At 43.7% G+C, this 24,026-nt stretch overlaps 1 protein-coding gene across 1 annotated transcript in view; it reads right to left on the bottom strand.

The window, feature by feature from the left end:
* Positions 1-1,115: 1,115 nt before the first annotated feature.
* LOC115139746 (disabled homolog 2-interacting protein-like) overlaps positions 1,116-24,026 on the bottom strand; it is a 121,551-nt gene continuing 98,640 nt past the window's right edge. Inside the window, exons 4-17 of the mRNA XM_065026505.1 lie at positions 21,331-21,484; positions 20,599-20,697; positions 19,920-20,474; positions 14,878-15,022; positions 13,892-14,036; position 13,809; positions 13,429-13,664; positions 13,071-13,272; positions 12,608-12,804; positions 11,511-12,411; positions 10,122-10,274; positions 6,978-7,180; positions 5,926-6,013; positions 1,116-5,460 (exon numbers count right to left, since the gene is read on the bottom strand). Of these exons, the coding sequence (XP_064882577.1) occupies positions 5,293-5,460; positions 5,926-6,013; positions 6,978-7,180; positions 10,122-10,274; positions 11,511-12,411; positions 12,608-12,804; positions 13,071-13,272; positions 13,429-13,664; position 13,809; positions 13,892-14,036; positions 14,878-15,022; positions 19,920-20,474; positions 20,599-20,697; positions 21,331-21,484 (3,247 nt within the window). The 3' untranslated portion in view covers positions 1,116-5,292. The remainder of the gene's footprint in view (positions 5,461-5,925; positions 6,014-6,977; positions 7,181-10,121; positions 10,275-11,510; positions 12,412-12,607; positions 12,805-13,070; positions 13,273-13,428; positions 13,665-13,808; positions 13,810-13,891; positions 14,037-14,877; positions 15,023-19,919; positions 20,475-20,598; positions 20,698-21,330; positions 21,485-24,026) is intronic.

The raw sequence follows: 24,026 nt of genomic DNA, 5'->3' as shown, positions 1-24,026 counted from the left end.
CCTGAGTGGCCTAGTTACAGTTTTGACTTAAATTGACTTCAATATATATGGCAAGACTTGAAAATGGCTGTTTAGCAATAATCAACAACCAACTCTTGACAGAGTTTGAATATTTCTTTAAAGAATAATGTGCATATGTTGTACAATCCAGATGAACACAGTTCTTAGAGACTTGCCCATAAAGACTAACAGTGGTAATCACTGCCAAAGGTGATTCTAGCATGTATTGACTCAGGGTTGTGAATACCTATGTAAATTAAATTTTCAATAATTTTGCAAACATTTCAAAAAAACGTTTTCACTTTGTCATTATGGGGTATTATGTGCTTTCATTTTTTTTCATACATTTTGAATTCAGGCCATAACACGACAAAATGTGTAATAAGTCAAGGGGTATGAATACTTTCTGAAGGCACTTTGTATAGACATAACATATTTAGCCTCATATAGTACGCTATATTTTTTTCCTTAGGGAAAATTAACTTCATAGCAAAATAAATATCACAAGGCAGAAACAAAATATACAAGACAGAAACGCCTTACACACCTAACTACAAACTCTCCATAGAACACTGATCTTCTCTTAGCAACAATAAGTGATGGGGTTATCATTGAAATTCCTGTCCTGAATGTTCAGACTCATTCATATTGTAGACCTTTAAAAAGGGAGTGTAGGAGTGTTATCAAAGTTGTTTGCCGAGTTACCATGGGGTCTGTGATGTGTACCTCACTTGGATGATGTATTGGTCAAGAGCCCATCTTCCAGATAGGGACCAGAGGGGAATCTGTAGTCTACTCTCTATGGACAAGAACAGCCACTAAGATGAGCATTTCTCTTTCAGTGTTGGGATGTGTGTATTATTTCTAGGTCCATGCCAGCGGAAAACAACTGGTTGAAAATACATCATTTGATATAAATGACGTCATTAGTTTCTGGTTGTAATTGTCGTCATGCCAACCAAGTTTGCCTGCTGCTTGTTATGTGCATACTAATGATTGAATCATTGTACTTGCTTTGGTGATGCCACTGGCTGGCGATATTTCTAAAATATTGAATTAATCAAACAACAGCATTTGAGATTGTGAGAATAAATATGTATGAAGACACTACATGGTTAAAATAGCGAAATAAATCTTTAAGTCTCGTTGCATTTGTATATAAATTACATACACTATAGTAGACCTATTCTTGTTACCATTTACACAAATCAAATTATTATTTTAACATTCATACAAAAGTTATGAGTTTGCAGTAACAACACGGCAAAATATTGTTCAGTATTATATAGAGCAAGGAAAAGAGAATAGTTTGGGTAAGTCTCTCTTCTTGCAAAATGGTTGAAAAACCTCCCTAAAAGAACTGGGAGACCATGAAGCTGCACAGTATTGTGAATTGATCGGTGGTTTCTGGTGCAGTATATACTATTTCCTTTCAATAAAATATCATAGCGGGACAGATGCACCTTTGGCTTTGAAAGAGAAAATCAATTGAAACCCTCTAAAGACATTTTCTCTTGTCTGAGCAGGCTGGGTGCAGTAACACCACCTGAGGGAAATAGGAGCACGGAATGCATACTTCTCTCTATACCTGCACCTTCAAAACAATACATCACGAGGGCATTTTATTCAATCAAAAAACAACATAGAAATTCAATAAATAAGGAACTGATATAAACAAACATAATTTAGAGCATAAACATACATACCATTTTACATCACTTTTAACATTTTGAAGAACAGAACATACTTTCAAAATGATCATTCTGTTTAAGCTAAACCATTTCCAGACCAGACACAGTGATTCGTGTCACCAATAACCGTTTGAAGTGCCTCTAACTTCATGTAAGCAGACCGCTAGTGTTTTCAGAGGAGAATTTGCAGAAGTCAGAATTGAGAATTGAGACCACCTTTGATGGTTGCTAAAATTAGCTACCTGCAACTTCAATAAGACGACACAAAGAGCCTTTGAGTCCACTCCATTTTTATAGCTTTACGGTTCGATTAAACCTGAATCACGATAGTTCAGCGCTATAGCACAATTGAAATGTAAAGGCAATTTCCGATTGAGCCGACATTTGCATTCTTTACCAAGAATGCAGACTCCGTGAACGCCGGAACATTGCCTTGAAATTGAAATCGCGCTATAGCGCTGAACAGCTGCGGTACGGATTGAATCGAGCCCTTAATCAACACAAGAGGGAATTGAAACTATCAATGAATCTGGTTTATACCTCAGTTACAGCCTATAACCCCCAAATGGATGTTTTGTTCTTTACTTTGGATAGAAGGTATTCTATGTGAAAGAGTGTTTCTGTTGGTTGAAAGTGCATATTGTAGGGTCCTTAGATAAGTTCCAGAAGTGCAAAGGTAGAGGAGTGGCCAGGTATTTGAGTTCAGTCCTATTCTATTCAGCACGGACAAACTGCAAACTAATATAGGACTGGCCCACACACAACCATTTAAATACACAGTAAACTATGTTCATCAATATCATTCATTTAACAGCGTCAATAAATGGTTCATTTTTAACAAAGAATACCCACGTATGAAAAGGGAATAATGGCTCAAGTGATGTGTGAACTGTCTACTGAAGGAGAACCAAAATTAGTCAGAACCTCTTAAAATTGTAATATTAGTACAGTCGAGTTTAACACAAGGAACACTTACTGTACAAATACTATTCCAAACAATCAATAAAAATACTGTGAACATTTTATATACATCTGAGGCATTTAAACCTCTAAATAGACTAATATTTAAGCACATACAAAGTATGCAAAAAATGAAATAGTTGAGCTCTTTCCTTACTATTAGCAATTGAAAACAAAGCGAACTTGTTGTGCTACTGTAGTCCTGATATGATACATGCAAAAAATTCATTTGAGGTAAGAAAAGAAGGTAAAATATACAGGTAGAATACAGAAACACTTGCTGTTGGGATGTGTTTTCAGCAAAGCTCTGTTTTTCAAAGCTGGTCAACAGAGGCGGCTTTCACCGATAGAGAGTTGTTCACTTGGCAACATATACTGTATGTATGCTATTGAAGTTTGAAACAAAAACAGTGGGGTAGAAAACAGCCATTGAGTAAAATCGAAGATTGATGCTACAGTGTACTATATATACAGTGGGCAAAAAAGTATTTAGTCAGCCACCAATTGTGCAAGTTCTCCCACTTAAAAATATGAGAGAGGCCTGTAATTTTCATCATAGGTACACTTCAACTATGACAGACAAAATGAGAAATAAAATTCCAGAAAATCACATTGTAGGATTTTTAATGAATTAATTGCAAATTATGGTGGAAAATAAGTATTTGGTCAATAACAAAAGTTTATCTCAATACTTTGTTATATACCCTTTGTTGGCAATGACAGAGGTCAAACGTTTTCTGTAAGTCTTCACAAGGTTTTCACACACTGTTGCTGGTATTTTGGCCCATTCCTCCATGTAGATCTCCTCTAGAGCAGTGATGTTTTGGGGCTGTTGCTGGGCAACACGGACTTTCAACTCCCTCCAAAGATTTTCTATGGGGTTGAGATCTGGAGACAGGCTAGGCCACTCCAGGACCTTGAAATGCTTCTTACGAAGCCACTCCTTCGTTGCCCGGGCAGTGTGTTTGGGATCATTGTCATGCTGAAAGACACACCCACATTTAATCTTCAATGCCCTTGCTGATGGAAGGAGGTTTTCACTCAAAATCTCACGATACATGGCCCCATTCATTCTTTCCTTTACACGGATCAGTCGTCCTGGTCCCTTTGCAGAAAAACAGCCCCAAAGCATGATGTTTCCACCCCCATGCTTCACAGTAGGTATGGTGTTCTTTGGATGCAACTCAGCATTCTTTGTCCTCCAAACACGACGAGTTGAGTTTTTACCAAAAAGTTATATTTTGGTTTAATCTGACCATATGACATTCTCCCAATCTTCTTCTGGATCATCTAAATGCTCTCTAGCAAACTTCAGACGGGCCTGGACATGTACTGGCTTAAGCAGGGGGACACGTCTGGCACTGCAGGATTTGAGTCCCTGGCGGCGTAGTGTGTTACTGATGGTAGGCTTTGTTACTTTGGTCCCAGCTCTCTGCAGGTCCCCCCGTGTGGTTCTGGGATTTTTGCTCACCGTTCTTGTGATCATTTTGACCCCACGGGGTGAGATCTTGCGTGGAGCCCCAGATTGAGGGAGATTATCAGTGGTCTTGTATGTCTTCCATTTCCTAATAATTGCTCCCACAGTTGATTTCTTCAAACCAAGCTGCTTACCTATTGCAGATTCAGTCTTCCCAGTCTGGTGCAGGTCTACAATTTTGTTTCTGGTGTCCTTTGACAGCTCTTTGGTCTTGGCCATAGTGGAGTTTGGAGTGTGACTGTTTGAGGTTGTGGACAGGTGTATTTTATACTGATAACAAGTTCAAACAGGTGCCATTAATACAGGTAACGAGTGGAAGACAGAGGAGCCTCTTACAGAAGAAGTTACAGGTCTGTGAGAGCCAGAAATCTTGCTTGTTTGTAGGTGACCAAATACTTATTTTCCACCATAATTTGCAAATAAATTCATTACAAATCCTACAATGTGATTTTCTAGATTTTTTTCTTCTCATTATGTCTGTCATAGTTGAAGTGCACCTATGATGAACATTACAGGCCTCTCTCATCTTTTTAAGTGGGAGAACTTGCACAATTGGTGGCTGACTAAATACTTTTTCTGCCCCACTGTATACACTTGTGTTGTACTGTTGCCAGAAGAAACGGGATGAGTAAGTTAGTACTGTATACTGTAGGTCAGAGGGACATGTCGGGGACAAGCTCCAAAAATGTGTAGGATCCATAAAGGAGCGTCCTCTTTTAGCAACCCGTGCTATTTCAACGTGGTGACTGAAACGTATACGCAAACGCGTACGTGAGAAATTTGGAAACATTCCGAAGCTTATAAATGGTTCAAATCACTTCAAAACGGGCTCTTTCCCAAGATAACAGTGCAACCTATTCCCATCTTATTTGTTACAATGTTGTTTCATGTACGGGGATAGAGAGTTTGGGATGTCATGCAGCCAGGTGTCGTTATAACTTCCTCTAAAGTCAATCTGATTAATTCCTTTATGTTGTTCAGCAACAGCTTCAGTCAGTCTACTCCTCATGTCATCATGACCTCATCCATTGAAAATAATGGATTTGTTCAGTATGAACACGTTTCTCCAGAGAGTGACTGGGTGTGGCCATATTACTCGTCTCTCCCCTAAGCCCAAGTGTTATTGAGTTGGCGAGGTCATTGGCGAGGCCCTCTCCCCCGTCCCTAGCAGTTGCTGCTGTTCCTGAACTCTCCGTTCTCAGTGATCTGGAGTTTGCTGGGGTTGGTGGGGGAGATGCCGTTGCGCGTCTGCATGCTGTAGCGCTCCTTCAGCTGGGTCAGAGCGCTCATCAGGCGGGTGTTGGCCGAGTCCAGAGAGGCAATGCGTTTCTCCTGCAGAGTGAGGAGGAAGGGGGAGGGAGGAAGAAGGACCGAGGGATGAGGCGGATGGTTAGTATTGTTACACATCCTCACACAATCCAATGAATCCTTCAGCATATTGCTGATAAACTGTAGCTCCTCAGGAGACCAACAGGACCTCATCGAAACAAGTAGCCGCTATTGTGAACTGAAAGGGAATGTTTCTCAAGAACAGAGACATATTGTCCACATACAGTCCAGAGTGTACTTGTCACAATAATTCCAGTGACTGGTTCGTTTGCAGGGAGCTAGACTTTCATTTTCAATCTGAGGTCGTTGACATTTTCTTAACACCAGAGGGCGCCGTCCTCTTCAAGACCTTAGACTGACAAAGTAAAGCTGTGTATACAGTATTTCAGTAAACACAGTATATTCACAGTTGCGGAACTGTTATTGCTGATACAGCCAACACATGTCTCGTATACACCAAGCGCTCACCTGGGCTTCAATGATCTTCTGTTTTGAGTCCACTATCGATTGCATATCCGAATGATCTTTCTTCAGTTCCTCCTCAACAGACATCAGCCTGAAACAGTAACAAATGTATGTTTGTACTGGTGGCTGGTGAAAGCTGGAGTAGTTGACTGATTGGTCTTTTATTATAGTGATGTTAAAAATATTACATTTCACTTTGACGCATAACACTGACAAAACAACAAATAAGACATTAAAAATAGCTGGTACAAAATGTACACAAAACATGTGGACTAAAATGACATAATTCATAGTGTGTACGTGTAGGCAGAGGACAGTGGAGGCTGGTGAAGGGAGGGTGGCACATTGCGGTGGCTGAAAACGTTCCATTTATTACCTTACAGCTAGAGCTGGCACAATTACTGTATAACCGTGAAACCGATGGTTATGGATAAATACTGTTGATAAAAAAAGTCTGGTCAATTACCGCCATCAGACTGTTTAATAGTCACCACTAGCCGGCCAGTACCCTGAACTTTAGTCACTGTTACTAGCCGGCTACCACCTGGTACTCAACCCGGCACCTTAGAGACTACTGACTACTGACTACGTACATAGTCATTGAACACTGGTCACTTGAATACTGTTTGCAGACTGTACTGTTTTACCCACCTCATATGTATATACTGTATTCTAGTCAAGGCTCATCCTATATAACTACTGCTGTACACACCTTTTCTATCCACACCATCATATACATATATATTTCTATTCCGGACACTGACATTGCATGTTGTAATATTTCTATATTTCTTAATTCCTTTCTTGATTTTTTTTTAGGGGGATTTGCGTATATAGTTTTGTAATGTTAGGTACTACTGCACTGTTGGCGCTAGGAGCATAAGCATTAAGATACACCCCAATCAAAATCAGAAAAATATGTGGAAGCAACCAATACAATATCATTCAAAAGTCTATTACCGTCAACCTAATTACAGCCAATAAAACAAGCCAATAAACCTGTCCTCCGATTTGAAGTGACACCAGCCTCCAGTGGTAGGTAGAGGACTCCCCACCTGGTGATGATGCTCTTCATCTGGAGCTCCTTGTCGTCCTGCTGCCGGCGCAGGCGCTCCTCTGTGTCCTCCAGGCGGGCCTGGTACTCCAGCAGCATCGTCTGGGTCTGCTCGTCCTGGCCCTTCAGGTGACACTCATACTCCTCCAGCTTCTTGGCTGACAGACGCAGCTTGTCCTGCAGGATGGCGATCTCCTGCTGGTACTGGACACAGGACAGAGTCGGTCGTGGCGAGTCAGTGACCGTACACACACACACCTGTGCACGTACGTGCATGCCCAAACGCACGCGAACACACCTGTCATTTTCAAATGCTGCACCCATTTAGTGGGCTTTGACCCCGTTTGTGGTTCTGTTCGGTATGCTCCTCTTTTTCTTGTAATATAATATATAATGATATAATATAAACTGGCTGGTTCGACCCCTGAATGCTGATTGGCTGACAGGTATATCAGAATGTACACCACGGATATAGCACCTCATTTATTTTTTACTGCTCTAATTTCATTGGTAACCACTTTATAATAGCAATAAGGCACCTCGGGGGTTTGTGATATATGGCCAATATACCACACGGCTAAGGGCTGTGTCCAGGCACTCCGTGTTGCGTTATGCCTAAGAACAGCCCTTGGCTGTGGTATATTGGCCATATACTACACCTCCTCGGACCTTATTGCTTAAATATATGCCAGAATATAATAAGATGCCATTTAGCAGATGCTTTTATCAAAAGCGACTTAAAGTCATGCTTGAATAGATTTTTTTAATGTATGGCTGGTCCTGGGAGGTCCTGGGAATTGAACCCATTATCCTCGTGTTGCAAGTGCCATTCCCTTCCCACTGAGCTACAGAGGGCCACTGTACTCAACTGCTGACAGAAGAGTGGTATTACCATCCACCCTTGTCTGTGGACTAACAAGTGTAATGTACAGTGTATGCTAATGAAAGTCTGTGGATGACAATTCAGGTTCACAATCAAGTCACACCAAAAGCATTGTATTTGGGACAAATCATTCACTAAACCCTAAACTTCAACTAAATCTTGTAATAAATAATGTGGAAATTGAGCAAGTTGAGGAGACTAAACTGTTTGGAATAACCCTAGATTGTAAACTGTCATGGACAAAACATATTGATATAACAGTAGCTAGGATGGGCAGAGATCTGTGTGTAATAAAGCGCTGCTCTGCGTTCTTAACAACACTATCAACAAGGCAGGTCCTACAGACCCTAGTTTTGTCACACCTGGACTACTGTTCAGTCGTGTGATCAGGTGCCACAAAAATGGACTTAGGAAAATTGCAATTGGCTCAGAACGGGGCAGCACGGCTGACCAATGGATGTACACAGAGAGCTAACATTAATAATATGCATGTCAATCTCTCATGGCACCAAGTGGAGAATGGAATGGACTTCATCACTACTTGTTTTTGTAAGAAGTGTTGACATGCTGAATGCACCGAGCTGTCCGTTTAAACTACTAGCACACAGCTCTGACACCCATGCATACTCTACAGGACATGCCACCAGAGGTCTTTTCACAGTCCCCAAGTCCAGAACAGACTATGGGAGGCACACAGTACTACATAGAGCCATGACTACATGAAACTCTATTCCACATCAAGTAACTCGTGCCAGCAGTAAAATTAGATTTAAAAAAAAAGACAAAAATACACCTTAGGGAACAGCGGGGACCGTGAAGCAACACAAACATAGACACATGCATACAAACACACGATAACATACACACATGTACACATTCGATTTTGTGTTATAGATACGTGGTAGTAGAGGGCACACGGTTAATATGTTGTGAAATCTATTATGAATGTATTTCAAATGTATAACTGCCTTAATTTTGCTGCCTTGGCAGCAGCTAATGGGGATGCATAATAAATACAAACACAGCTCCTAGTCATGCTGTGAAAAGCAGACTGGGTTCAAATGCAGGATCCTGCAAAGCTTTTGGGTACATTTCGGCTGTCTCTAGGAAGTTTTGCAAGCAAGTGAATCCAAAACAAATATAAAATAATTACATCCCACAGCAGTAAACAAGCTGCACGATCAACCTCTTAAGTCAAATGGGATTTAAAATGTAGGGGTTTTACGTCCAACTTTGAATGACATTCCAGACACTGCCCTTGCTTAAGGTACTTGACTACATAAAAACCGTACAGTACACTGAACTGGCTCTAAAACCAGAATGACGCCCAATTTTTCAAATATTCTACTTTAGCAATTTAGTACCACATTCCTGTCTTTTTTTAATACAAACCTATTAAAGTGCCCTTCAACTAACCATTTTATAAAAGGGGATTTATTGGTAGTGATTGACCAACATAACAAACAGTGGTTTGATTCGTAAGAATCACCCCTGTCGCTTTAAAAGGACAGTGATTGGTTCTCCCTTTGGCAGACCTAACATCTTTGAAATAATCACTAAAACACCACTTGAAAGGAAAAGTTGAAAACCATCTAGGAGTCGAAAACTATTCATTTGTGTATGTGTGTGATGAAAATGTGTCAAGTGTCTTTGGCTTATAAGTGTGCGCGAGTGCAATATGTTGCTGGTGTATAATTCATTGGAGAAGCTAGGAGAATTGGCAGAGGGAGGGCACACTCTTGCTTTGTCACCACGGTGTCTTTTGAGATATGGCCTCTCTTGAGCTGCAGTACGAGCCGTTCAGCCTGACCCCCTCTGTCTGCCTACATCTAAACAACGTCAGAATAGAAGCTAATTGAACGCGTATGCAAAACTATAAATACACGACCAGTATATATCAGGGTGCATCTCTCCACGCGCACAGAATCATTTTCCATACTACTTAAGCAGCATTTACCCTTCAATATTCACGTGAATTCAAATCATGGACAGGCCTGCTAGTAGGGAGAGACACAGTGCCTTTGTTATGCCTTTGCTTTTGGTTCCTCAACACATTCACTTCCGTGTTGGCAATCAACAACAACCCTCGAATCACGTAGTAATTGCTCCCGTTCATCTTTTATGACTTCCTGCTCCTCCTCTGAGGTAATAAAGATGACGTCTGTAAGTGGCTGTGCTGAACAACATGATGATGTGGGTGCTGTAGCAGGTGCCAGGTTAAAAAAAATAATTTTCTTTTAGAAGAGGCTAGACGTTTGTTACCTTTTCGGTTTGAGTGAGCTCCTCTTTGCTTCGAAGGTCTTCCCTGTGCTTGGTATCTGGGTCAACTCCCTCGTGGTCTAAATACTGCACATTCATATTCAACAGCCAGGCAGCAGTGCGGTCCAGAGCATTGGGGTTCACAGGGGAGGGGGCCTGGTGGGAACGAACACGCATACACATCACGCACACACAAAGCCTTCTGGTAAGTCATAGGAGAAGAATAGGAGAAGACTGCTGCACGATGACGATCACACGCTAGAATGAGAAGCCGGTGTCTACAGAGGAGTAGAGGAGAGCCAGTGTCTTCAGCTAGGAGGATTTAGAGGAACAACTGACACAAGTGGGAAGGCACAGAGGGTGATTCTTTTGCATTGTCCATCTGGCATTGTCTTTGTCAAGGTTATTACAGGATCATGAGAGCTTGGTCTCACGTCTCTAAAAACTTGATAAAGAAGATTTGAATCATTGATTTGTTTAAAAGCAAAATGGTTTCTTTAGTCTGTATGTTAAACCAGTCTTTTCACCTGCCCCCATTTCTCGTATAACCCCTTCTACTCTGATTGAGACCTGGAGACTGCCACACACACCCACAGAGATCGAGCCCAAAATAGAGTAGGACACTTGTTTTGTTTTAATCGTGGGGGGGGGAGGGGGGCAGTTGAGTTTAGATGGCAAATGCTTGATCATTTTATAAGGAGGATTTATTCAGACCACGTACAAAAATGATTTAGTTGAGCGAAACAGGCATTTAATAACCACTCCGGTGTCCACAGTCACACAATTAATTCTGCTTGTCTAGTCTGTTAGCAGGCTCCAGCGCTGAGGCCTGTAGGGTAATGCCTGTGGCTCACTGCCCTGGGTGATTTGCTATTGGCTCAGCAAGGCTGAGTGTTATGATAGCTTATTGAGGCCAGTTGGGCTCTCCATACATACCCTCTCCACCCACCACTGTGACTGTGAGCTGGATACGTCCACTGAGGTCATATCCTGCCTGGCTCATCCCTCTAGGCCACAGATGAAGTTTGGCTGTGTGTATTTTTCTGTAGTTCTGCCATTGGTTATTCCTCATCAGAATCTTAATATCTCTCTTGCCAGAGTTTGGATTTATACTCGTGCTGCAGGTAGGAAATACGATTCTGATGAGGAATAACTCTCCATAACCAATGGATGAAGTCCAGAATAATACGCACAGCCAAGCCCATTAGCGTTGCTAGCCAAACTTCAGTACATGCAATCCAAACTCTGGCTCGATAGATATTAAGTAGTTAGTCAACCAAGAGCTTATCTCTAATAAAAGTAAGCAGACAGTGGCTGTCCAGGATAATAGTGAGACCACCCCCCCCCCCTCCTCACACACACACACACATAGATGTGACATGCTCTACTCACTTTATGCAGGGTGTGCTGCTTGGTCTCAGGACTGTCCCCTTTGGATGAGGACGACTGCTGTCTCAACCGGGTGCCGCCACTGGGCCCCCAGTCGGGAGATGATGACATCATGCTGCCGCTGGAGGGCCGCGGCCCAGGGTAGGCCGTCTGGAGCATGTGTGGCGGCGTCCTGCCCCTGGTGACGGGCGGAGGGGGCTGGTCTATCCTGCGCTGGGGACCGGAGCTGTTCTGCCTCGGTTCCATGAGGGACAGCTGGCGGCGGGTCGTGAACTCCCCTGAGCGCCGCGCAAACTCCTCACTGCTGCTGCCTCCCCCGCTCCCGACTGCAACCCCCTGGGTGAGGAATACGCCCTGGTGCTTGGGGGCATCCTCTGTGTTGTTGCCCTGAGAGCTGTGAGAGCTGTGGCCCTCGGAGCCTGAATCGGCCAGGGGACCCCGCGGGGACATGGTCATGCCCGTGGCCATCTGGTAAACGGGGTTCTGGAATGAAAGCGGGGCCAGGAGCTGGGAGGGCCTCCCTGGACCTAGGGTGCTGCTCTCTGTGCTAGGGTTGGTGGGGGTCTGAACCATTCTCCTGAGGGTGGGTCCGGGGATAATGCCCTGAGGGGTGCGGGCGGCCCAGCCCCCCGGCCCAGGGGCGACGGGGGACTGGCATTCATTGAGGAGCATGTCGCTGGGGGAGGCAGGGCGGGGGACAGGGGTACTCTCCGGGCTGCGGCTATCTTGCAGGTCCACCATTGATAAACTCTTGCTGCCGTTGGGGAGCTGCACCTCAGCCTCGTTGGCCTCCGAGTAGCTGGAACTTCTGGCTGGAGACTGCTGGATGCCAGAGTTCCTCGTCACAAAGAATAGGTCCTTGTTCTCTGGGGTTGGCGACGGTAGCCTCGTAAAATCAACCAACCTACACCAAGACAACATTGAAAAATTAGATACATTTTGTTTTGACTCGGAGACACTGTAAAGATAATGTCATTGTGGTTCCCAAAGAACTGTTAAAAAAATTGCAGAAATGTAAAATCAACATCTATTAAAATAAATATTGAAATGCTGTAATCCTCAGATCTCTGCAGGTTGTGTGTCATACAAAGCACAAATACCCAGAAAGCTCGCTGTCCATGACCATCTTGTGGATAGGCAGGCCGGTGGAGAGGCTGCAGCCTGCCAGGGGGAGGGGAAGGGGGGGGGAGCCCATACGCTCTGTGGGGGTAGACACCTGGACCCCAGATGGGTTGGTCAGTGCTGAGTTCACGTCCCGCAGGATACGTGCCAGTGGACCAAGCTTAGAGGCTGTGCTCTGCAGGGACACAAAATAATAATGTCAAGTATAGTTCTTTACAATTTCTCCCATGAACTTCCTATGAATTCATTATTTAGTAACATGTCTTTTCACATATAACATCTACATGGTGACAATAGAATGCTGTCCAAGCAAAATGTGCATCTTTATGTCAAGCCCATTGAAAAGGACTGATTTCCGGTAGCTCTGCTTGCGGAAAGTAGCGAGTATCGTGAGGTTGCCTTTAGAGAGTAAATCAAAGTAGTGCGGTGTAATCCTGGTACCTGGTCCAGCTGAGAGACTGCCTCGGCCAGCAGGGAGTGCAGGGTGGAGAGCTCGCGGCCCAGGTCGATGTAACCCTCGAACCCTGCCGTGTTGGAGATGGTCTCTGGGTTGGAGATCTCCAGCAGGAAGCGCTGCATGTTGGTCCACTCGTGCTCCAGGAAGTGGTTCATAAAGGACATGTACTCCTCCTTGTTACCAAACCTGGACAGACAAAGAAACAAAAACCAAAACAGGGGGGAAATTATGCTATTTTCATCAGATAAACACATATACAAGTATATTTTCATGGTTGCGCACACGTACGCACGCACACACACTCGTTCACACGCAATCGCAAACACACACACCCGCACTTACTTGGTGAAGTTGGCGAGGTTCTGTGTGACCTTGGCGATGAGGGTGAGGGTTCGCGCGGTGCGGTCGTCTGGGTACTCCTGCATCAGGTTGAAAAGCGACGGGGACATGACGGCCGGACACAGGAAGCGCAGGAACAGGGAGGCGCTGATAAGCCGCTCGCTGATGTCCGGCCGGCCCCGACTGCTGCACTCCTGCCTCCACGAGGCAAACACCTCTTTCAGCTCCGTGGAAAAACACTGGTAGAGAAGGAAATATTACCTCTAAATAAAATACCTTCCTTCCATGAATGCAGTACCACCATGTTGTTTTTGACCTTACCTTTTGCACAATTCACGCTTTCATTATTGATTCGATAATTGTGAAAGCCCTGAAAGATGGACACTTGATAGTAGAGTATGAGGGCTAATGCTAGCTAATTGCATTGCATTGGCGGGTGGGGGGGGGGGGGGGGGGTTGTATTTACCGGTAGGAGTCGATGATCTTGCAGAAAGCCAGTTCACAGCACATCTTCAGGTTGCTCTGGTGCTCAGGGAGGTCTCCCGAGGAACACTTACCCGGGTCCACCTCACAGTTCTCGTCTGATTCGTACAGGGCTTTGATGAACTCGCCTAGAAGAGGGAGGGAGGGAGGGCGCACAGCACACAGGCCTGGGGTCAGCACTATGTCTAGGACTACAATCTACAGTACATATAGGCTTACAGTTACGGAGTGGTTTTTAATGGAAAAATTAATTCAATTCAGATTCAATTTCTTTTGGCACTAAAATCCCTCCATATAGAGTACAGTTCTGCTAGTTGGAACACACGAATGCCATGCACACTGATAGAAATCCCACTTATTGTACTAAGAGAACTGCTGTTGCTATTTGTTTTTGACTGTTCATGGACCACTGGATCATTATAAAGTGGTGAGTTAAATATCCTGTGGCCCATGGCAAAACGTGCAAAAAAAATGATATTTGTACATGGCCATAGACATCAGATCAGAGATTTAAAATCACAGGTTTCTTACTTCTCGCCGCCCACGCAAATAGATTGAGGAATCATTTTCTCTGCAGAAGTGATCGTCTTTCACCAACGTCTTAAGTTGTGTTGATAGACGACCAAAGAAAGAGCCCAGAGTTCTCCGACAGGCTTCTTCTATACCTTTTTCATACATTCATACTTTCAAAATCGGGCCAGTCAACCTTCAAGGACAGGCTGCCTTTCTGAATCATTTAACACGGCTTCCTACAAAGTCACTTTACAGAAAAACTATGAATTATTGATCGGAATAGAATTGAAGATCTACTGAGTCTGGAGAGATACTAGCCTGGACGTATGATACTTAATGCACAACCCATAGGCCTATTTCCACGCGTTCATGGCTCCTTCGCTCTCGACTAAAAGCATTTCTCGCTCTACTGTAATGGCAGCACACGCTCGTTTAGGGTGTGTGGGTGTTACTTACCTAGTGCGTCCTGCAGGTACTTCTGCCCCACCAGTTTGAGGTACTCCTCGATGGCTTTGGTGGCCAGCGTGTTCTCCCTGAAGATCAGGTGTTCGTTCTCCCCACAGCGATCCACTTCTGACATCATCAGGTCCGTCAGGAAGTCCTGAAAGAAAAATGGAACAGTGAGGCAGTGTTCCAACACTTTGACAATCCTTCCTTCCTGTGATCTCACCCCATTGAATTAGATGACAGCAATGGATCCACCACATAGCTTTCACAAACCCCGTCATGTCATCATAACCATTTCTCCCAAGGAAGGGAGGAAGACAGTATACATTTGGAAAAGCATCGGAACAGGGCACCGGTGTCACCTCGTCCCATGTTCACCTCCGAGAACTTGCCCGACACAACATTGACAACACGGTGAGCAGTGAAAGGCTGATCAGCGCCGTATCATGGAACTAGGCAACCAGCACCACTGCTTTACCAAGGTGTCTTATGATCAAATCAAATTGTATTTCTTATATGCGCCGAATACAACAGGTGTAGGTAGACCTTGCAGTGAAATGCTTACTTAACCAACAATGCAGTTAAGTATTTACTAAAATAAACTGAAGTAAAAAAAAAATATATATATTAAATAAGAAAAGTAACAAATGTGGTAGTGATCTCTGTAGACAAGTCCTGTGAAGAGACTTGGCTCATTTGCTGGCAATACACGCTATCAACGTGATCTGAAATGCAGCATGTGTACAGTCTTCTACATAAATAAATAACAGTGTACTACTATTGCTGCACAGCCCAGGCCTGATGTTGAGCCTGATATATACTGAAAGCAGTGGGTTTGGAGAGAGAGTCAGTCGCAGGCAGCTCAGACAAAAGTGATGACTCACTCTTACTCTCTTATCGATTCTGGTCTAATGGATCAAGTGGTTCATCCCCCCCACCCCCACCTACAGTCACTCTCAGGCTGCGTCTTTCTTAGCCGGTCACACTCGCTCTCCATGAGCTCCTGTTATCTGCTCCAGCTCCGTCTGACTGCAGTCACTTCTATGGGAGGCCTGTGGGGGTAGTCTAGCGCTAGGCTATGCATGCTAATGAGGTGTCAAAGGGAACGTGCTGTCGTCATCTTAAAGTCTGCACCAGAGAGAGGTAGACATTTCAGCTACTGCATATGCACAGTATGTAGCTACTGTGTCAGCCAAATGTAGGCTAGATACCCGAATGCTCCTTGTCAACATATCTGCTGTCCCCCTGGTTCACACAAGCCGTGAACCCCGTGCCAGATCATTCAACCATTACGCTCTCTGGAGGATGCAGAGGATTATGAATGTATGATGTGCTGTATATCCTGTGCAGGGCAGGCTGCATGGCAGGACATGAGTCAGAGCACTACCTGCTTGTGTGTTGAATGAGGATTTAAGGGCTTAATACAGCACCCCTCTTAGCCCTCATCACTGATGATGACGCTCATCCGTGGTTGATGTGGATGAGCAGCAAGCCCAACTCGGCGCTGGCTCGGCTCGGCTGACAAACAGACAGTCACAGCATATCAGCCACACACACACTATGCTATACCCGTCTCACACTACTGTGATGAGCCATGCCGACATGTGAAAAGGGTTTTGCTGTCCCTACTTCTACAGTACCCTCAGACAGAACTGGAGAATGGCTAGGGAAGTCTTAACATGCACCGACTGCACACACTAACAGTTTGCACACTAACAGACTATACGAGGTGGGTTTGTAAATAGATCACATTGAGCAATATTGAGACATATTTTAGATCTCTGAGAAGTTAAGCTAATTGATTGCACCCGAATTGTCCATTTTAACTCATAGGATTCATATAATATTCAATATAGTACCCAACTTCTTTCTACCAATGAGTGAGAGATGAGGAATCCCCCAAAAACGTAAAAAGCCACCCACGACCCACCACACCAAATCAACCAGTATACAGTATCAGTTCACTATGTCTAACAAGTAGTATGGAGTTGCAGCTTGGATTATTGCTTCTTCATACTATGCAACTAATTCCCAGTGAATTTGGTTGTGTTTTTTCCCCCTGTTCAGAGAAATGAGCAATTGAAGTATGGTGGATGATGTTACAGGCTTTGGTTTTTCTATGCATTTTCTGAGGTTGGACGTTACCACATTAGCATGTGGGACGCACCGATTGGTATCAACTCGTTAGTCAGTATGTGTTGCACATGTGCTGGATTGTCATCTTGTTAGTGGGAAGGTACCTGTGCAGGCCCAGGTGATATTTAAGAATGGCTGGCCCAGTGGCTCCAGTTGTCTTGAGAGATGTGGACACATTAACACATTTAGTTGGCATTTAGTTGGCTCTCCCTATTTGAGTTAAAAAAATAAAATAAAATAAACACTCCTTTATCTGATCTTCCCTGTTTTCATATTGCTCCCCTTTATGGTTTGCTTCCTGTCTTTAAGTTTGGTGTGGGTTTAAATTTGGTTTGCCTGTTCTTGACCAAATTTAGTGGCCAGTTGCTGTTGCTGGTCAACTTTCAATGGACATCCACGAGGGTCTGTAAATAACTCCTCCTAAAACCCAATCTGTTTAGCGACAATTTGAGCGACAATGTTTGGTTTTCTTGCTGGGGAACGTAACAAAATAAAGTTGCAGGAATGCAATCTGCAGGAATGCTAATCTTATCTGTTTCTAACAACAGAAACGATTTTAGACCCAATCTGAGAAGGTGGGTGTCAATCCTCTTTCTTGCGCTTTTTGAGGTGGAACAACCCTTTAAAAAAAAAAATGTGAAGTCGACAGCCACAGTCATTTCAATCAAATTAAAGAGATCCATTTGGTGAGAGAACGCCTCTAGATTAGGAGAGACCTCTTTGAAAGTGTAGATTCATGGACCTCTATCTATCCATCTATTGGATTAGGGCAGGCTAAACAGTGAACTGAAATGAGAGGGAGGGGGTGTGAGCCACTACGGGGCAGTGGATAAATGCAAAACGAGGCAAAGTCCCAATTGTTTCCCAGAGCAGAAAGTAGGCTAACATTAGAGAAAGGTTGTATAAAACGAAGCTCCATCGCCCTGGTGCTGTTTCTACTAATACAAGCTGCTGTAGGGCATTGACATTCTTACAGTGCTGTTACATAAGCAGGAGCAATGTTTTAGGGTCAAAGTCTTAGAAGACCTTTCTGTGCTGAAACAGCTATCCTCAATGACGACCGATGACCTTGTGCACCAGAACACACACACACACACACACACACTAGCGTTATTAGCGTTCTGCCTCACTGCGTGGTTTTACCGCAGGAACTGGAGAGTGGGTGGAGCAAAGCAGGAATTAATGAGGACGACAAAGCTAATTATCACAGGGGGCTGACACCGCTTTCCTCCCTGGGAATGGTGAGCGAGAAGACAGCACAGTGGCCGTGTAACACAACCACATTCATATGAGATACAGCATTGATTGCTGCTAGATCACGTTCATGTGGCTCCTGCAGTGGTGGAAAAAATACACAATTGTCATACTTGAGTAGAAGTAAAGATACCGTAACAGAAAATGACTCAAGTAAAAGTGAAAGTCACCCAGTAAAACACTACTTGAGTAAAAGTCTAAAAGTATTTGATTTTAAATATACTTACGTATCAAAAGTAAAAGTATAAATAATTTAAAATATCTTATATTAGGCAAACCAGAAGAAACCCGTTTTTATTTTATTTTGGATAGTCAAGGGCACACTCCAACACTCAGACATGATTTACAAATGAAGCATTTGTGTTTAGTGAGTCTGCCAAATCAGATGGCAGTAGGGATGAGCAGGGATAATCTCTTGATAAGTATGTGAATTGCACCATTTTCCTGTCCTGTTAAGCATTCCAAATATAACTAGTACTTTTGGGTGCCAGGGAAAATGTATGACGTAAAAAAGTACATTATTTTCTTCAGGAATGCAGTGAAGTAAAAGTTGACAAAAATATAAAGTACAGATACCCCCAAAAAACAACTTACTTTAAACTATTTGTACTTAAGTACTTTACACCACTGCTGAGAAATGAAACACTTCTCCAGGCGTGGTGAGATTTTATGGTCTGCACAGTGTGCAATAAAGATGGAATGTGGATAAAGCCTGAATTTGAACATGATGACCTCTCTCTCCTTCTCTCTCTCTCCATAGTAAGGGAGATTTTGTTGTGTGGAGTTCGGCCAGATTTCTCAATTCCATACAGTGGGTCAATGTGACCGTTTCAAAAACATCGAAACAACAATCCCTCAATGGGATGTATTGATTCTCTGAATAAGAGAAGGACATTTTACCACATAGCCTAATGTATGGCAAGTGGTCATAAAAAGGGACTGAATTGAAATGGTCTATGCGATTGTTTGAAATGCAACATTGTGGGGTATTAGCAACAGGTTTGCTGTTTCAGCCATGTCAGTCAGTGTACGCAAGTCCTCTCTCAGCTAGTCCTCATTAGAAAGTACTTGTCCTCAGTCCCCCAATCACACACTCTAAGCAGGGGTGGATTCAGTTGTTTTTCCACAGCATGTGAAGGCTGAGTCACATCCATTATAACACAATGGAAAAACGTTCTAAAGCCTTTTGCAACGGAAAACTAAAATGAGCCAGGTAGTCCGTTCATGTTTCTGTTTGTTTTCTTCCGTTTGAACTCCTCATGAACACAACCCTGCTCCCAACCCAAACAGGAAGCATTCACATTCCTCCAGGAGACTGCTTACGGTAAGCACGGGGAAGGAGGACTCCCAAAGACTAGGCTAAGTTACAAAGCCCCTGGTGAAAAACGAGGCTCACTGGACCTTTAAACCCCTTTACCTTAATACAGCTACTGTGTGCAATATGCAGCTGAGATTATGTTGATGGTTGCTTATTTGAGACAACGGTATCACTGATTGTGAGTAATCAAAGGTTTCACAGCTGTGATGAGCACAATACAATTTCTTGGCGAATATCAATTTGATCTAGGTCGTGTTTATTGTCGACATTTGGCAACGTGACTATTTTGGACTATAATTTGAAAGTGCGTAGAACACAGCCTCTTGAGAGTAGGGTGCCTTACCTTAGCCTTGCCGGTGCTCTGTAGGATGTGCACCAGGGCACTGGCCATCTCCTCCTTGTTCTTCACACTGAGGCCAGGCTCCATGATGGAGCACATCAGCATGTAGTTATTGGTAATGTACTCCGCAAACTCCTTATAGGACTCCATAGGCAGGATGCTCATGCTCTGGTACCGCGACTTGAGCCGAATCATAGGTCCGGGAGTTTTCCCTTTGCTCGGGTTGGGCGTGCTCACAGAGTACCACTTCTCCACGAACTGGCGTCCCGTGACGGCGCCGGTGGGAATGATGACCAGGCCCACATAGCTGTTCTTGTCCTTCTTTTTCTTTTTATCAGTCTCCTTGTACAGGTGGACGGTGACACTTTTGATGGCGGGTAAGTTGTTGAACTCAAAGTGCTCTCCCCAGAACACATTGTCTGTCTTGAGTTTGCAGGTAGTCCGTGCGTAAAGCGTGTCGTCCAGACACAACTCACAGAAGTACCTTTTCTTGGCTGGAAGGTCCTTGGCCTCAATAATCCACAATTTCAGCAGGTTCTCCACACGCCGACTGTTGTCCTGTGAAAAACATCAAACATGTGCAACTTCAAACAACAACATTTTCATGGGTGTTCTGTGCTCATGGGTTCTACTGTATTGCTCTTTCCTTCCACAGAGGGCCCACTACTTGTATAGGGTTTACCTTGTTTGGATTTACAGCTCTCCTTAAGTTCTCCATCCATTTGTCCCTCTCGGCGGATGACCGACACGAAAAGCATTTTGTTCCAGTGGAAGTGGTTACCTGTGAAGTATTGCAGACAATTAAGCCCTTCCCTTTATGAAAAAGACCCATATGAAAGCAGGGTTGGGTATCACACACACACAGTGCACACTGATACAATGCATACTGAACACTGAGCCTGGACAGCCATTGAAATCCTCTTGCACTTGTCCACGAGAGAAACGCTTGTCCACTCGGTCACAGAGCCATGGTCTGTCCAGCTGGCAGCGTGCTTTAGCATAATAGGCAGTAAATCCTTGTGAATTGGGCCCTCTCGGAGCTCACCTCTCTGAGCAAATCCAGAGAGCAGGAGCATGGAGATGCCAACAGATGGGCCAGACAGACACACATGCCACTACCAGGCAGGAAGAGGGGAAGGGAGACCCTCCTGGCAGTGGGGACGTTCCCTAGCAGATGCCCAGCCACACACTCACACTACCCAAAGGCACTGGCTGCTTGACAGACATTGAGGGACCCGCCCACCTTTTATTACGCAGGTTTTCAGACTATGGTAATGACGACGAAAATAAAGAGATTAAACACCATGCATTATATACAGTGCTTCAGGATCCTAAAAGACGCTATTAAAAAGAGTCCGCAGTTAGCGAGCCTTGAGCTGTGGCAGCAGTGGTGGCGCTGGTGGGAGGGGCTCACCTCGAAGCAGTAGTCCTGGCCCAGGATGCTGCTGTGCACCGGTTTGATCAACACCTCGTCCTCCATGCTGAGATCCAAAGCTTCTACTGCACTGCTGGGGCTGAACAACGACTCATGAGACCGTGATTCCTTCAGCCTAGGCATTAGATGGGATCTGGGGGAGAAGAGGAAGAGACGCGATCAAGTCATTCACACAAATACAACATCTCAACATAGGCAACAGTCAGCTATGTCCCAAACTGAGGGAAGAGGGCTGGGGAAGGCATGTGTTCCAATAACAGACTAGTGTTGTGGGTACACCCTGTCGGATGCCACTGGCTCTGGCCCTACGGGGTTGGCATGACTGAGATCTCCGTTATTTCCCAGCTGGTAGCTCTCCTGCTTGGATGGGCTTTTGATGGTCTGGCAGGTGGGGACACTGCTCCAATAATGCTTTATAGGGCCTCTGGCAAACAGCAGAGCACAGCTGCAGAGAGAAGGAGGTGACAATCTGACTCGTCACTCAGTCACTAGGCAGGGAAGACTACCATCATGGCCATCAGAGGTCAACAGCAATAACAAAGTTAAAGTGAACGACGACAAGAAACTCGTACCGCCCACAGTAACATATGATAGCTGATACAGACATTCGTGCAACCAAGTGACTAAGGGTTCATTTTAGTGTTATTGGTTCAATATTTTAGTTGTATGTGAAAAACATGGCATCCGTAAAACAAGTATCACAACCTTCAGTCCTCAACTCGATTTATTGACCGATAAATACAAAAATACATTTTTAAGGGAAATGGAAACACTAGGCTATAGAACGCCAGCTATCTGTAACTCGCCCTATTGGCATTGTTGCATCACTGGCAAGTTGTCACAGATAATATAGACAGAAGAAATGTTTGCTCCTACAGTGTATGCTCTTCTTTCTGTTGTTCCATAAGTGGTGTTGGTTAACTCCTGCACATTACAATTCATTTCTCGGTGGGTAAGCAGGGCAATTAAGCACCTGCTGAGCGGCAAAAGGAGAGATATGCGCTTACTCATCGCTCCCCTGGCTCTTCATTGGCTGCATGAATTAAACATGGCTGTACTTCCTGCCTCGGGGATGAGTCAGGAAAAGTCCTCGGGCGGGGAGTGAGTCGTCACATTCTCTGTAGCTCAGCTCATTAGTATGGTGGCGGAGACACAGTGAGGAGCTGTGAGAATTACAGAGAGATACCTGGCAGAGCTGAGGAGGTCCAGCTAAATGAAACCTCCCTCTCTGAGAAGCTAGATCTCTGGGGGAAAACGTTTTGCATGCGGGTAACATTTTAACATAGAGTCTTTGTGAAGCTCTGGGTGGATTTTGTTCTTAACAAAATGTGACAGTGTAAAATTGTTTACAATTAGCCTTAATGAAACAAATTGTACTACAGTAATGTACTACAATAATCTTATAATGGCCTTTAAACGAAAATGGGTCTGGTTCCATAATATTAGGGCAGAGTTTCCTAAATCCAGTCTTTGAGTACGTCCAACAGTACACATTGTTGTTGTACCACAAGCCTCTACTTGTCAATTAATCATCAAGCCCTCAATGAGTTGAATCAGGTGAGTTTGTCCTGGGCTACAACTAAAATGTGTGCTGTTGTTGGGGTTACTCGAGGACTGGACTTGGGAGCCACTGATATAGGGGATCAATGACGTAAAATAAATACTCATATTTCCAGTCAATGACAAACAAGTGTCATGATCACTAGACCGAACGCCAAGGCAGTAGGCTAGCTCTGTCACTCATGCACTGTGCTGACAACTCTGCTGCTTTTGAATTCACTTCCTGAGAGATTCATGAGCGTGTGATGGCTGCTATTCAACTTGCAGTCTGTGGCACAGCATTTACCCAATGATCTTGTCAATGCCATTGCAGGCCGTTGGGGGCCAAGAACACAAACAGCCGAAAACAGCCAATTAAATGAGGTCAGACTATCGTTTTGTCTCGGAGACGGTGGTCTCTGAATCAAAATTAACATAAATCAAACACTTCTAATCTCTTACAGCACAGAATGAAAATAAATATATACGTACAGTAGCCTACTGGCAGAGTTAGATATATTTACATATAAAGGAGTCATTTATGAATAGAATACTGTATTCTACTAGTATTTCATGAGGTGTGTAACTATTTGCACTGCAGACAGGTCCGATTGCCATCAACAACAAAAAAACATCTTTCAAAAATGATATCCAACTCCACACTGATATTGTTAATGTTCAGAAACCCTCAAATGGTTTTTCTGAAAAGAAAAAGAAAAACAATTGTAAGTAATTGTGGACAACATTCAAAGGATTAAAGGAAAACTCCACCTAAAAACGATATTTTTGTATTTGTTTCATTAGTCCATTGTTGATATAGTACCGAAATGTTTTGCATATCAGCAATGAAGTTTAAGGTATACAGTATAACTTTCAAAATACAGAAAATACAGCCGGCTGAACTTCTGTATTTTGAAAGTTATACAATACCAGTCAAAAGTTGACACCTGCTCATGCGTTTTCTTTATTTTTTACTATTTTCTACATTGTAGAATAATAGTGAAGACATCAAAACTATATTTTTTTAAACATATGGAATCATGTAGTAACCATATAAGTGCTCCTCTGTCCAGTGTCTGTGTTCTTTTGCCCATCTTAATCTTTTCTTTTTATTGGCCAGTCTAAGATATGGCTTT

The sequence above is a fragment of the Oncorhynchus nerka genome, linkage group LG13 (assembly GCF_034236695.1).
Source record: "Oncorhynchus nerka isolate Pitt River linkage group LG13, Oner_Uvic_2.0, whole genome shotgun sequence".
NCBI lineage: Eukaryota > Metazoa > Chordata > Actinopteri > Salmoniformes > Salmonidae > Oncorhynchus > Oncorhynchus nerka.
Note: the sequence above shows the minus strand (reverse complement) of the source record. Positions and strands in the feature narration are given on the sequence as shown.